General features: G+C 40.3%; 1 protein-coding gene across 1 annotated transcript in view; it reads left to right on the top strand.

Annotated features, from left to right (window-relative positions):
• LOC308523134 (ankyrin repeat domain-containing protein 26-like) overlaps nt 1–16420 on the top strand; it is a 76586-nt gene that overhangs the window by 17938 nt on the left and 42228 nt on the right. Inside the window, exons 9-10 of the mRNA XM_081096819.1 lie at nt 901–988; nt 14165–14325. Of these exons, the coding sequence (XP_080952945.1) occupies nt 901–988; nt 14165–14325 (249 nt within the window). The remainder of the gene's footprint in view (nt 1–900; nt 989–14164; nt 14326–16420) is intronic.

The following is a 16420-nucleotide window of genomic DNA, read 5'->3' as shown; positions in this document are numbered from 1 at the left end:
ACAGTGAGCCCCTAAAGGGCAGAATTTGTTAGGGGTGCTCCAAGATGGAGGCAAAAGAGGTGAAAGTTACACTCACCTCCTCCCTGGGCCAAATTGGAATGACAACTAAATTACATAACCACCAACCTGAAGACTAGCTGAACATTAGTCTTATACCCAAGGATCTACCGAAGATGCCTCAGCTACACTGGCAGGAAGGACAGAGATTCCAAAAGGGCTGGCCCCACATCTACGTGTGGTGGCTGAGAGGCATGTCTCAGGGCAATGGTCCCTCTGAGGAGCATGTGGTCTCAACCCCACGCTGGGCTCCCACCCTTGTTTCAGGAGTCTGTGCCCTCATAAGCTGAAGATGTAAATGTTCTGGAGCCTGCAGAAGGGTGATCTGGGAGTGGGAAGGTAGCAACATAAGCATTTGTTTTTTGACATTTGGACATATAACATTTAACCATTGCAGGACATATAACATTCAACCTCCTGTATAGTTTTAAGGTAAAAGGAAGGAATGGGTTCTCCTTAATAGGTGGTTTCCATGCTAAAGAAGCAAGACTGCCATTTTTGACTGACATCGTTTAGTCTTTGAACCAGAGACAGATGATGAGGAAGGGACAGTGTATCTTCTTACCTTGACTCAGGTCATCAAATGTGTTCCAGTTTAGGGAATAAAAGTTATGTCCGCCATTAATTGGTGAAAACAAATTAGTCTCAGGCAGAGTGTGTCTTCATTAAATAGCTCACAGGTTGGGAGAGGTAGCAGCAGAAATAGATAATGGAAAGTGTTTTTTTTTAAAAAAAACAAAAACAAAAAAAACTCTAAGGCCCAGTGTTAATTATATTAAGAATCTTTATTTGATATATAGATAGCTGATTTTTCACTTAAATTGTTTTGTTGTTTTTTCAAAGAAATGGATTCACTCATTTCTGTTGTATATTTTACTACAAATCTCGCATTATTGATTCATGCCCTACATCCGACCATAAAGACTTGAAGGTAAAGTGATCTCTTGTGAAATTAATTTTCCTGTTCTGAATTGAATTATGTGTATCATTTACTCCTAAAGTTTCCTAGTGGCTTCCCTATCACTGTTTTATGTTTGTAAGGCAAAATTAGTCATATTATTGTTAAATCCTTCAGTGAGGAAATATGTTTTGAATTGATTATAGAGAGAGAGGAAGGGACTGGGAGAGAGAGAGAAAGAGAAACATTGATGTGAGAGAGAAACATTGCATGGCCAATCATGGGAATGAACTGACAATCTGTGTATATGCCTTGACTGGGAATTGAACCAGTGACCCTTCCATGCATGGGACAACACTCCAACCACCAAGCCCCACAGGCCAGAGCGGAAAATATATTTATTTTATTGCATGGTTCTTTTTATATACAATGTCCACAAAAAGGTGGGTCCATAGAGAGACAAATCAATCTAACAAGTGGTTGTCAGAGACTTGGGTAGGGGGGATGGGGAGTCTCTATTTCATGGGAATGAGGTTCCCTTCTAGAGAGATTGAAAGGTTTTGGAACTAAATAGAGGTGATCATGGCATAGCATGGTACATGTGGCAAATGCTACTGAAGTTTTTACTGGTTTACTTTATGTTTGGTGAACTTTAATCACTAAAAAAAGAATACTGTCATAATCAATCAATCAGTCAAATGAAGATCATGTCACCCCTTTTAAAACAATCCAATAGACTCATTTAAAACATGTTTCCTGGTGAAAGGTTACATTGTTAATTTTCCTGTTTCTTGAGGTAGGCCTATATTGTTGTGAAGTTCCCTCTTAAGGTTGCTTTCATATGTCCCATAGATTTTGGGTTGTCATATTCTTATTTCATTTGTCTCTAGGTATCTTTTGATTTCCTCTTTGATCTCATTGTTAACCCATTCAGTTTTTAGTAACAGGTTATTTACCCTCCATGTGTTTGTGTGTTTTCAGCGTTAATTTGGTAATTGATTTCTAGTTTGGTACCATTGTGGTTGGAGAAAATGATTTTAGAGAGAGAGGAAGGGAGAGGGACAGAGATATATAAACATTGATGAGAGAGAAACATCAATCCTCTGACTCTTTTATGTTCCCTGCAGGGGATTGGGCCCACAACATGGGCATGTGCCATGAAAAGGAATCAAACCAGTGACCTCTTGTTTCCTGGGTCAACACTATCTCCTATCTCCTCCCTATCTCCTCCTTCTGGTGCTCCTATAATGTGGATGTTGCTATACTTTGTGTTGTCACAGAAGTCTTTGAAACTAGCTTCATTTAAAAATATTTTTTTCCTGCAATAATGGGATATTACCTGCTATCTTGTCTTCTAAATCAAAGATTCTATTTTCACCCAGCTGGCATGGCTCAGTGGTTGAGTGTCAAACTTTGAACCAGGAGGTCATGGTTCGATCCAAGTCAGGATCTATGCCAGGGTTGCAGGCTCTGAACATGTTTTAAACAAAAATGAGGAGAGTTTTTATAATGATACAGAAAATAAAAAAAGTAAGGACTCCAGTAGTTATGTCTGAAGTGAAAGGAGACCAAGACTTTGCTATGCAGATGACAAAAAATATGACCCCAAATACCATGGATTGGAAATTAGGCATGTGAGGCAAGCAGGAGGCAGATGATCAATGATTCTCTCTCATCATTGATGGTTGTTTTTTTTTAATAGTTTTATTGATTTTAGAGAGGAAGGGAGAGGGAGTGTGAGACAGAAACATCAATGATGAGAGAAAATCATTGGTTGGATGCCTCCTGCACATCCCCTACTGAGGATGGACTGGAATCAAACCCAGGACCCTCAGTCAATGCTCTATCCACTGAGCCAAACTAGCTAGGGCTCATCATTGATGTTTTTATCTCTTTCTTCCTACCCCTTTCTCTCTGAAATCAATCAAATGTGTTTTTTTAAAAAGATTCTCTTCTCTGCTTCATCTAATCTGCTACTGATTCCTTCTAGTGTATTTTTCATTTCAGATATTATATACTTTATTTCTGAGTGGTTATTTTATATGGTTTCTTTGTCCTTTTATATACTTGCTATCTCTTTGTTGAAGTTCTCACTACATTCCTTGATCATCGTTGTAACCATGTTCTTGAACTCTGTATCTGGTGCACATCTTTCCTCCTTTTATTTAGTTTGTGTTTTTTTCTGAGGATTTCTCTGTTTGTTTGTTTTGTTTTGTTTTCATTTGGGTTATGTTTCTTTTTATCCACATTTTAGCTGCCTCACTGTACTTGTTTCTGTGTATTGGGTAGATCTGCTTTGCCTCACATTCTTGGTTTAATGGCCTTATGTATTAGGTGTCTTGTGAGGCTCATTGGCATATTCTTTCTGATCACCTGAGCTAGGTGCTCCTGGAATGTCACTTGTGTGTGTTATTGTGTTAGGTGAGCCTGCCTTGGTAGAGTTTTCATTGCTGTTGGCCTGTTCATGGAAATTGGGCATTGTACCTACACCTCAGTCTAGTGATCTGAAAAGCAGTCTTCATTTGTGGCTTGTCTGTGGAAATGATTCAATTAAAAAGCCATGACATGTCTGCTGTTACTTATAAGGAAACAAAGCCAAATCAAGACTTGTTCCACAAGCCATTATGTGCAGATAATTGCAGTGCTAATTATTGTAAAAGCATGGGCTCTAAATTAAAAGATGAGAGTTCCTCTGCACTGCACAATGACAGAACACCTGGAGTACCCATAATAATAAAAGAATAATATGCTAATTACACCGGACAGCCGAACAACCTTCTGAATGTCATTCTGGACGTCCTTCCAGATGAAGCCGCAGCAGCAGCGGCCAAGGAAGAGGTGGTTAGGGGCAATGAGGCAGGCAGGTGAGCAGTTAGGGGCAATGAGGTAGGCAGGCTAGCGATTAGGGGTGAACAGGCAGGCAGATGAGCAGTTCAAGGTGATCAGGCAGGCAGGAAGAGTGGTTAGGGGCAATGAGACAGGCAGGCAAGTGGTTAACGGAAGTCAGGCAGGCAGGCAGAGGGGTTAGAGGCAGTCAGGCAGGCAGGCAAATGGTTAGGGCCAATCAGGCAGGCAGGCAGAGGTGTTAGGGGTGATGAGGCAGGCAGGCAGAATGGTTAGGGGCAATGAGGCAGTCGGATATCTCCTGAGGGGTCCTGGATTGTGCGAGGTTGCAGGTCAGGCTGAGGGATCCCCACCCCCCATGCACGATTTTCTTGCACCAAGCCTCTAGTATGTAAATGAAGAACTACAGCAAGATATATAAAGGCTTAAGAATGACATAGACATGGTAAAACTAGAGAGCCTGGCTTGGAAAAAAGAGAAAGTTCAACTTCAAAAAGAGGTAGAATTTCACTTGCTTTTGTTCTCTTTACCAATTCTCTGATCCATTCTCATTTTTCATTTCTAAAAAAAGTTTGTGTATAAAATGAGTTTGTCTAAATATGTAATTATATATTTAAGTAGATTCTATCAACTAAATAATAGTTTAGGAAAACATTCTCAAGTTTGTTTTTTAATTATGTCTTTCTGTCAGTCTTCCCTATGAATTGGGAAACTAAGTTAGCTATGTACATGTGACCTTCTGAACCAGTGAAAGTATAAAGGAGATTGCTGAAAAAAATGTAATAAGCACTAGGGTTTTGTTTTGTTTTAAGTCTATTGGCTTAAATATAAATTATATCCCATAGCCTGGCTGGTGTGACTCAGTGGTTGAGCATTGACCCATGAACCAAGAGGTTCCTGTCTGGATTCAGGGTCAAGACACATGCCTGTGTTATAGCTGGATTTGCAGTAGTGGGTGTGCAGGAGGCAGCCAATCAATGTTTATCTCTCATCGATGTTTCTATCCCTCTCCTTTCTGCTCTCTTCAAAATAAACTTAAAAAACACCCATAAGAGGATGTGGAGAAAAAGGAACACTTGTGCATTGCTGGTGGGAATGCAGACTGGTGCAACCACTATGGAAGACAGTATGGAGTTTCCTTAAAAAACTGAAAATGGAACTCCCATTTGACCCTGTGATCCCACTTCTAGGAATATATCCCAAGAAACCAGAAACACCAATCTGAAAGGATATATGCACCCCTATGTTCATAGCAGCACAATTCACCATAGCTAAGATCTGGAAACAGCCTAAGTGCCCATCAGTAGATGAATGGATTAGAAAACTGTGGTACATCTACACGATGGAATACTATGCTGCTCTAAAAAGGAAGGGACTCTTACCATTTGCAAAGTCATGGATGGAACTGGAGAGCATTATGTTAAGTGAAATAAGCCAGTCAATGAAGGAAAAATACCACATGATCTCACTCATTCATGGATAATAGAGACCATTATAAACTTTTGAACAATAATAGATACAGAGGCAGAGCTGCCTCAAACAGATTGTCAAACTGCAGCGGGAAGGCCGGGGAGGGTTGGGGGGCAGGAGGTAGGGGGATAAGAGATCAACCGAAGGACTTGTATGCATGCATATAAGCATAACCAATGGACATAAGACACTGGGGGATAGGGGAGGCTAGGGGACTGTCTAGGGCGGGGGGATAAAATGGACATATATGTAATACCCTTTGTAATACTTTAAGCAATTAAAAAAAAAAAAAAAACACCCATAAATTGCATCCCAGAAACAATAAAATGGAAGGAAGCTATGACTGAGAGAAGGGATATAAACAAATAGCCCCAGCTAAACTCATCTATTTTTGTGCTATAGTGTGTGCAATCTTCTATGTTTTACTGAAAACCTTGGAACTTAGAATTCCAATATGAACACTTAAAGATATTTTTATTTTATTTTACTTTTTAGTTATTGTTTATGTTCAATATTATTTTGTATTAGTTTCACATGTATAATATACTGGTTATTCATATACTTTGCATCACAGTCCCCCCAAATTTGAAGTACCCACCTGCACTGTACCTAATCATTGGAATATTATTGAGAATTTTAATAACACACATATATACTTTCATGTATATTTGTTATCACCACTCTCAGATGTGTTTGTTCAGTCAAACCTTTATGTTGTTTAATAAAGTATGATACTGCCATAAAAAAACAAAACCTTACCATTGTGACAGCATGGATGGGCCTAGAAGGTATTATGCTAAGTGAAATAAATCAGACACAGAAAGATAAGTTCTGCGAGAGTCCATGGCCAGTGTGGCTTTCCTGGGTTCAAAGGCTTGGAGGAAGAGCTGATGCACAAATGATACACAAGATGAAATATTATTTTTAATACCGGGGGAACCAGAGGACAACTTAACCATAGCAGTCAAGTTCTCCCCGTTGCTCCTTTCCCAGCTGCTTTTATTAGCTAGAAAACACAATTGCTTTTAGGAATGCAAGCAGACATATCAATGGTAATTGTTTATTAAACACTAAGATTGTCAGGTTTTGGGGGATTTTGCTTTAGGCCATTGAGTCAGCAGCAGGTAACAAAATGTAGATATTCATCCTGTGAATATCAAAAGGAGTTCTGGTCAGCCTTCTGCCAGACTCCTCACATTTATATCAATTACTGTTGATCTTGGTCTCCAGAAAGTTCCATCTGATTTCACTTATTAGTATATGTGGAATGTAAAGAGTAGAATAGATGATCTAAGAAACTTAAAACAGAGTCATAGGTAACAGAGATCTAACTGATGGATGCCAGTGGGAAGGAGGTCGGTGGACTGGGTCAAAAGTAAAGAGATCAACAAGTACAAATTGGTAGTTACAGAATAGTCACGGGGATGTCAAGTACAGCATAGAGAATATAGTCAATCATATTGTAATAAGCATGAATGGTGTCAGATGAGTATTGAAATATCAGGAGGATTACTTTGTAAAGTATCTGATTGTCTAACTATTATGCTGCACAACTAAAACTAATACAAATAATGTTGAATGTGAATTGTAATGGAAAGATTAAAATACATAAAACCATAGAACACCAACGATAGAATACCTTCCAAAAATAAAAGCATAGCAATTATTATTTTTAAAAAATACTATTTATTTTTCTTTATTGATTAAGGTATTACATATATGTCCTTATTCCTCCAACACCCCCCCCCCAATGCCCGTGCCCTCACCCCCCTGGTGTCTGTGTCCATTGGTTATGCTTATATGCATGCATACAAATCCTTTGGTTGATTTCTCCCCTTTAACCCCACCCTCCCATACCTTCCTTCTGAGGTTTGAACATCTGATCGATGCTTCTCTGTCTCTGGATCTGTTTTTGTTCATCAGTTTATTTTGTTCATAATAATCCACAAATGAGTGAGATCATGTGATATTTATCTTTCTCTGTCTGACTTATTTGGCTTATCATAATGTTCTCCAGCTCCATTCATGCGGTTACAAATGGTAGGAGTTCCTTCCTTTTTACAGCAGCATAGTGTTCCATTGTGTAGATGTACCAGTTTTTTAATCCACTCATCTCCTGATGAGCACTTAGGCTGTTTCCAAATCTTAGCTATTATAAACTGTGCTGCTATGAACATAGGGGTACGTATATCCTTTCTAATTAGTGTTTCTGGTTTCTTTTTTTAAAATATATTTTATTGATTTTTCACAGAGAGGAAGGGAGAGGGATAGAGAGCCAGAAATATCTATGAGAGAAAAACATTGATCAGCTGCCTCCTGCATGCCCCCCACTGGAGATGTGCCCACAACCAAGGTACATGCCCCTGACTGGAATCAAACCGGGACCCCTGAGTCTGCAGGCCGACACTCTATCCACTGAGCCAAATCGGTTCTGGTGGTGTTTCTAGTTTCTTGGGATATATTCCTAGAAGTGGGGTCACTGGGTCAAATGGCAGTTCCATTTTGTTTGTTGAGAAAACTCCGTACTATTCTCCACAGTGGCTGCACCAGTCTGCATTCCCACCAGCAATGAAGGAGGGTTCCTTTTTCTCCGCATTCTCTCCAGCATTTGTCATTTGTTGATTTGTTGATGATAGCTATTCTGACAGGTGTGAGACGGTCATTTTGATTTGCATCTCTCCGATGATTTGAGCATGTTTCCATGTCTCTTGACCTTCTGTATGTCCTCTTTTGAAAAGTATCTATTTAGGTCTGTTTCCCATGTTTTGATTGGATTGTTTATCTTCCTTTTGTTAAGCTGTATGAGTTCCCTGTAAATGTTGGAGATTAAACCATAAGGTTGGAAAATATGTTCTCCCATGCAGTGGGCTTTCCTGTTGTTTTGTTGATGGTTTCTTCTGCTGTGCAGAAGCTTTTTATTTTGATGTAGTCCCATTTTTTTTATTTTTTCTTTAGTTTCCATTGCCCTATTAGCTATATAGGTGAAGATATTGCTTCAGTATATGTCTGATATTTTGCTGCCTGTAGATTCCTCTTAAGATTTTTATGGTTTCCTATCTTATGTTTACATAAGTCCTTTATCCATTTTGAGATTATTTTTGTGTGTAGTGTAAGTTGGTGGTCTTGTTTCATTTTTTGCATGTATCTGTCTAATTTTTCTAACACCATTTATTGAAGAGACTGTCTTGACTCCATTGTATGCTCTTGCCTCCTTTGTCAAATATTCATTGAGCATAGTGGTTTGGGTTGATTTCTGGGTTTTCTATGCTCTTCCATTGGTCTATATGTCTGTTCTTATGCCAGTACCAGGAAGTGTTGAGAACAGTGGATTTGTAATACAGCTTGATTGATATCTGGTATTGAGATCCCTCCTACTTTGTTCTTTTTTCTAAGGATTGCTGCAGCTATTTGAGGTCTTTTTTTTATTCCAGATGAAATTTTGGAGAGTTTGTTCTAGTTCTGTGAAATATGCTGTTGGTATTTTAAGGGGGGGGTGCATTGAATCTATAGATTGCTTTGGGTAGTATGGACATTTTAATGTTGATTCTACCAATCCAAGAACATGATATGTTCTTCCATCTGTTCATGTCTTCCTCTATCACTTTTTTCAGTGTCCTGTAGTTTTCTGAGTGCAGGTCTTTTACCTCCTTAGTAAAGTTTATTCCTAGGTATCTTAATTTTTTGGTGCAATGGTAAATGAGGTTCTTTTTTAAATCTCTCTTTCTGAAAATTCACTATTAGTATATAAAAATGCCATAGATTTCTTGGCATTAATTTTGTTTCTTGCTACATTGCTGAAATCATTTAGTAAGTGTAATAGTTATTTGATGGAGTCTTTAGGGTTTTTTCTATGTAAAATGTTATGTCATCTGAGAATAATGACAATTTTAGTTCTTTTTTTTCAATTTGGGTGCCTTTTATTCCTTCTTCTTGTCTGATCGCTATGGCGAGTACTTCCAGTACTATGTCGAACAGGAGTGGTGAAAGCGGGCATCCCTGTCTTGTTCCTGTTCTTAGGGGAAATGTATTTAGTTTTTGCCCATTGAATATGATATTGCCAGTAGGTTTGTCATATAAGGCTTTTATTATGTTGTGGTATGATCCCTCTATTCCCACTTTGAGCAGTTATCATTTTGACATGTATGTTATTATCATACTAGAAACCCAGTACATGAATTCGTGCAGCAATGGGGTCTCTTGGCCTGGCCTGCAGGATCAGGCAGAAGCCAGATCTCTGAGATCTCTTGAGGGGTCCCAGATTTTGAGAGGGCACAGGCCAGGCTGAAGGACCCCACCAGTGCATGATGAGGGCTGGGGAGGGATGTGGGAGGTTGAGTGGCATGGGAGGGGCCACAGGAGGTTGGCCATCCAGGGGGAGGGGCCACCGGAGGTTGGCCGGCCATGGGAGGTTGGCTGTGGGAGCACACTGACCAGCAAAGGAGAGTTCCTGAGTTGAGTGTCTGCCTCCTGTTGGTCAGTGCACATCATAGTGACCAGTTGACTGGTTGTTCAGTCATTCAGTCATTTGATCACTTAGGATTTTATATATATAGATAGGTCACATAAATTATTTGCAATCCTCCTATATAATAAAACGGTAAAATGCAAATTCACCCTAACAGCAGAACAACCAGAATGACCGCTGGACCAGTCACTACGAGGCACACTGACTACCTCTTGGTCTCTTTCCCTGGCCAGCAGGCTCCAATTGCCTGATGGCCACCCACGGCAGGGGCGGGGCTGGCGAGCGGGCAGGAACAGCCAACCTCTCAGTCCCTTCCCCCATCCATCAGGCACTAATCACCTGATGGTGAACAGGGAACTGGGAGTGGGTGGCGGTGGGAGTTGGGGCTGGCTGCGGGCAGCTGGGGAAGGTGGCCCTGATCACAGGCGAGGCCTTGGAACTGTACCTGCACATGAATTTCATGCACTGGGTCTCTAGTATCTAATAAAAGAGTAATATGCAAATTAACCCTCATTCTGTCACTCCATCACAAAGATGGCAGCGGGTGGCCACAGAGCCGGAGTGAGCAGGAGGCTTGGGTTGCTCCCGGCAATGGAGGAAGCCAAGCTTCCAGCCTCCCTGGCCAGGCCTGGGCTCCACTCAAGGCTACAAAGTTTCAATTATAGAAGATAAATAAATCCCAGATACCTGCTGGAAAAAAAAAAGAAAAAAGGAGAGGCTGAGAGCTTGGGTCGCCGGGGGGGCGTGGCCAGCCTGAAAAGAGCTTTCAGGCCCTCACCCAGGCTGGCCACACCCCCATGGGGTGTGGGTCCCCTCTGGGGGGCTGGGAAAGCCTGCAAACAGCCACCAGCCCCTCACCCAGGCAGGCTAGGCACCCCAGCAGGACCCCCACCCTGATCGGGGACACCCTTCAGGGCAAACCAGCCAGCCCCCACCTATGCACCAGGCCTCTATCCTATATAATAAAAGGGTAATATGCAAATTTACCCTAACAGCAGAATGATTGGGTATCACTGGTCAATATGATACGCACTGACCACCAGGGGGAAGATGCTCAATGCAGGAGCTACCCCCAGTAGTCAGTGCACTCCCACAGGGAGAGCTCTGCTCAGCCACAAGCCAGACTGCCAGCTGCCAGCACAGTGGTGGTGGTGGGAGCCTATCCCGCATCCTCAGCAGTGCTAAGGATGTCCGACTGCAGCTAGGCTTGCTCCCCCTGGCAAGTGGACATCCCCCAAGGGCTCCCAGGCTGCCAGAGGGATGTCTGACTGCCAGCTTAGGCCTGATCCCCCGGGGTGCAGGCCTAAGCCAGCAGGTGGACATCCCCCAAGGGATCCAAGACTGTGAGAGTGCTCAGGCTAGGCTGAGGGACCGCCCCCCCCCCCCCAAGCAAGTGCACCAATTTTTGTGCACCGGGCCTCTAGTAAACTCAATATTTGTCTCTAAAGAGGAAAACTGAGTTTTGAGTTGGAAAAATATTGAGATATTATGCTCCTTATAAGGAAAAGTGGATACCACCTCTCATTACACTAGGCATTAAATTACTTTTCAAAAGTTATACTTAATTTATGCTATTAATTTGATGAGATTTTATGTTTATTTATCTGATTCAGCATTATAAAATTATATCCTTTCTTTTGGTGCCATAAAATGCTAGGTAATGCACCTTTAAGAACTTTGGACAGATCATTAAACCTTGGTTTCATTTCAGTTATCAGTAAATATGGGGCTAACACAAGTATATATCTACTGGTATATCCTCTAGCTATAAGATTTTATAGTGATTGTATGTGAAATTATGAAAGCATTACTTATTTTCCAGAATTGCACATTAACTAACAATTCATTGATTTTATTCTCCTCCAGTATTATGGTAAACTTTGGTTCATATATATTTTGAATACCACTTTTTGATATCCTCAAAGATCTTAGAAAACTTAGTTTTAAAAGGCAATGGGGGAAGGAATAGCATCCTGCAAAAAGAGGATGTCTTCCTATTTGTTACTGATGCACAATGTCATATCCTCTAAATCTAGTGGGTAATGTAAGACCCAAGTGAGAAAGACAAAAGGGGCAAATTTTGCATATTTTGGTTCATAAGTTTATGTTGTTCATTATATTCCACAAAGGATTGAGATCATGTGATATTTATCTTTCTCTAACTGGCTTATTTCACTTAGCATAATGCTCTCCAGGTCCATCTATGCTGTTGCCAATGGCAAAAGTTCCTTCTTTTTTATAGCATCACTAGAGTCCTGGTGCATGAATTCATGCACAATGGGGACCCTCGTCCTGGCCAGCCGACTAGAGCTGTCTTTCCCAGTCCCAATCAGGGCAATTGGGGCCATCTGTGTGTGTGTGGGGGGGAGGGGTGGGGTGGGGGAAGGGGAGGTGGTATTGCGGAGGTTGGTCATCCAGAGATAGGGGCCGATCGTGGCCACTGGTGGTGGGGTAGGGACACGGGTGATTGGCTGGCTGGGGGCGGAGAAGAGGGACGCAGGAGGTTGGCCGGCCATGGAGGGATGGGGAGGGAGGGACCACAAGAGTTTGGCTCTGGGAGTGTACTGACCACTAGGGGGCAGCTTCTGCATTGAGTGTCTGCCCCCTGGTGGTCAGTGTGCATCATAGCAACTAGTGTTTTGGTCACTTAGGCTTTATAGAAATATAAATAGAACTAGAGGTCCCATGCACGGAATTCATGCAAGGGGCTCAGTCCTCACAACCCCACCTTTGTCCGGAAGGTTGTCCAGACCATCATTCTGCTGTTTGGTCTAATTAGCATATTAGCTCTTTATTATATAGGAATCCATTGGGTAGATATGCCACAGTTTTTTAATCCACTCATCTGCTCCTGGGCACTTAGGCTGTTTCCCAATATTAGCTATTGTAAATGGTGCTGTTATGATCATAGGGGTGCATATATCCTTTCTTTTTTTTCACTTGAGGATATTTTTCCATTGATTTTTAGGGAGAGTGGAAGAGAGAGGGAAAGAAAGAAAAAACATCAATGTGAGAGAAACACATTGATTGGTTGCCTCCTGCACAAGCCCTGACCAGGGCCGAGGCCGGGGAGGATCCTGCAATTAAGGTACGTGCCCTTGATTGGAATTGAACCCAGGACCGTTTGGTCCAAAGGCTGATGCTCTATCCACTGAGCCAAACTGGGTTGGGACATATATCCTTTTTGATTGGTGCTTCTGATTTCTTGGGATATATTCCTAGAAGTGGGATCACTGAGTCAAATGGGAGTTCCATTTTTAACTTTTTGAGGAAACTCCATACTGTTCTCCACAGTGGCTGCTCCAGTCTGCATCCCACCAGCAGTGCAAAATGATTACTTTTTCTCCGCATCTTCACCAGCAATTGTCATTTGATTTGTTGATGGTAGCCATTCTGACAGTTGTGAGATGTTACCTCATTGTTGTTTTAATTTGCATCTCTCAGATACTTAGTGACTTTAAGCATGTTTTCATGTCTCTTGGCCTCTGTATGTCCACTTTCGAAAAGTATCTATTTAGGTCCTTAGCCCAGTTTTTGATTGGATTGTTTATTTTCCTTTTGTTAAGTTGTATGAGTTCCTTATAAATTTTGGAGGTTAAACCCTTATCGTATATAACATTGGCAAATATGTTCTCCCATGCAGTGGGCTCTCGTGTTGTTTTGTTAATGGTTTCTTTTGCTGTGCAGAAGCTTTTTATTTTGATGTAGTCCCAGTTCTTTATTTTCTCCTTAGTTTCCATTGTTCTAAGAGCTGTGTCAGTAAAGATATTGCTATTACATATGCCTGATATTTTGCTGCCAGTGGGTTCCTCTAAGATTTTTAAGGTTTCCCATTGGATGTTTAACTCCTTTTTTCATTTTGAGTTTATTTTTGTGTATGCTATAATGTGGAGGTCTAGCATGTATCTGTCCAATTTTCCAACACCATCTATTGAAGAGACTGCCTTGACTCCATTGTCACATGTTCATTGAGCACAATGGCTTGGGTTGACTTATGGATCCTCTGTTCCGTTCCACTGGTCTATACGTCTGGTCTTGTGCCAGCACGTGGCAGTGCTGAGAACAGTGGCTTGTAATGTAGCTTGTTATTTGGCATTGTGATCCCTCCAACTTTGTGCTTCTTTCTCAAGATTGCTGCGGCTATTTGGGGTGAGAAAACTGAGTTTTGAGGTACGTTTTGAAATGATATAATGTGAATAGGAGCACAAAATTAAAAAAGCCCTTTGAGAAAACTTGAAAAATTCTGCTTCTTTATTGAAAAAGAAATGAAACAGAATTTATAACAATTTTAATGATAAAATTAAACATACAGAATATTTTTATTGATTCAAGTCATAGCAACTAAACTAAGATTCAAATGATCAAATTAATGAAGACTTTTTCATTAATAAAGTAATAACAATATCCTTAATATCAAACTTTCATCAAAGGTTGAAGAAAAAAAGGAGCAGAAAGGCAGTAAAAAAGAAACATCCAGAAACATGTATGATGGTGCTGGTGATAGTGACAGTGGTGGATTGAATCAGCAGAGCAACAGTGAACAAACTGATAAGCAGCAGGTTTCTATTATGGAGGATGAAGATTCTGACAGGTAAGCCTATAGCAGTACTTAACAGTAGGTAATTATTCTTTTCCTATAAACGAATTCCAACTTGAGCTAATATTCCTGATTACCAATTTTTTAATTTTTACTAGAGAGAGCAAACCTTGATTGGTAATCAGAAAGATGCAAATCAATGAACAATGAGATACCATTTTCTAAACTAATAATGATAACTATTTTGTTAAAGAAAATAAACACCAGAATTGGCACATGGGAGGAAAAGGCATTCTCATGCACTCTCGGTAGATGAAATTGGCACTTTTTTTTTTTTTAAGGAAAATTGAACTAGTTTTGAAATTTCAAGTATTTCATTCCTTTATCCCAAGAGCTTCACTTCCAGAACTAGATCCTACAGGAAAACATGACTTGTATAAACACACACATACACATTCAAAGGACATTAATTATATATTATTATGTATATAAAACATACAGTAGGACATTGTAATATATATATATATATATATATATATATATATATATACACACATATATATATAATATGACATAGATGTTAAAGGTATATAATATACACACGCATTAAGGATATTTATATAAATGCTACAAATATATGTATGTATGCTAAGGATATTTCTTACAACATTGCATACCAAAAAGTTGCAGATAGTGTAAATACCTATCTATAAGGAAATGCATTATTATACCCACAAAATAATGTAGTGTGCTGCCATTGGAAAAAAATGAAGGTAGTTCTGGTCCACAGTATGATTGTTTCACAATTGAAATGTATTTAAAGCATTGGGTTTATATCATGTCTTAAGCAAATTTTGTGAGAATACTTTTAATATCTGCTCAGGTATAAAAGGAAGTCATATGCAACACTGTCACTCTACTTTGTTTCTATCTAAATTGCTAGTGACTAGTTTTTTGTGTTTTGTTCCTAATACCTGAGTGCTCAAATATTGGACACTCAAATTAATATGAAAGCCCAGGGATTTCACAAGGCAGTTTTTTCCATGTCTTATCTACAGAGTAGAGGCCTGGTGCATGAAAATCATGCACTCAGATGGGGGGATCCCTCAGCCTGGCCTGTGCCTACGGGGAGCAGGCCTAAGCCAACAGTTGGACATCCTTAGCCCGGCAGCGGAGGAGGGAGAGGTTCCTGCCACCGCCACTGTGCTCACCAGCATGTGCCATGCTTCTGGCTGAGTGGCACTCCCCCGTGGGAGCTCACTGACCACCAGGGGGAGGCTCATGCATTGAGAATCTGCCCCCTGGTGGTCAGTGCATGTCATAATGACTAGTCGTTTGGCCGTTCGGTCAATTTGCATACTAGCCATTATTATATAGGATTTCGGTATATTGAGTAAAATCTATTAAAGCACATCAAGAGGCTAATCTGCTAGACGAGGGGTTGACAGACCTTTTCTGTAAAGGGCCAGATAGTCTGTAATACAGGCTCTATGACCCATCTGGTCTCTGAAATCTGTCATAGACACTAGGTAAAGGAGTGGGATTGGCTGTGTTCCAATAAAACTTTATTTACAAGCACAGGCTCTGGGCTGGATTTGGCCTGCAGGCATTCATTTGTTGACCTTTGCATTATTAACCAAAGTGCTCCTAATGTAGTGAATATTCTTTTTGAAGGTATGCATGCATACTTTTATCCCTCCTTTTTAAGGAGAATGCATTTCAGTATGCACCACACACAATTTATCAACAGGGACATCATATTACACAATTGACAAAAATTCAGTTTGTAAAGCAAGAATATTACCTGCATGTTCCCCCTTTATTTCTGTTACACAATTTTAAGATGACTAACTACAGTGAACTTTGTACATTTGAGTAGTGTAACATGTTCTAGGATTGGATGATTTTCATCTAGCAAGAAATCCTTCTGTCGTCTTTGTAAGCATGAGAAACATGATAATCAGGTTATATAATATTATATATCTAGCAACATTTCATGGGATCTTTTAGTTGTATAATTTTGTGAATTTCTTTTTTTAATACTTAGCCTGGCATGTTTTAGACCAGATAGTGCCACAGGTATGTAATGAAAAAATTTTTAAGTATTACAAAAATGCTTCATAGTCACTATGAAAGGATTGAAAGTGAC

The sequence above is a fragment of the Myotis nattereri genome, assembly GCF_964212035.1.
Source record: "Myotis nattereri genome assembly, chromosome: 1".
NCBI classification, from domain to species: Eukaryota; Metazoa; Chordata; class Mammalia; order Chiroptera; family Vespertilionidae; genus Myotis; species Myotis nattereri.
The sequence above is the reverse complement of the archived record's forward strand: the minus strand, read 5'-3'. Positions and strand labels throughout refer to the sequence as shown.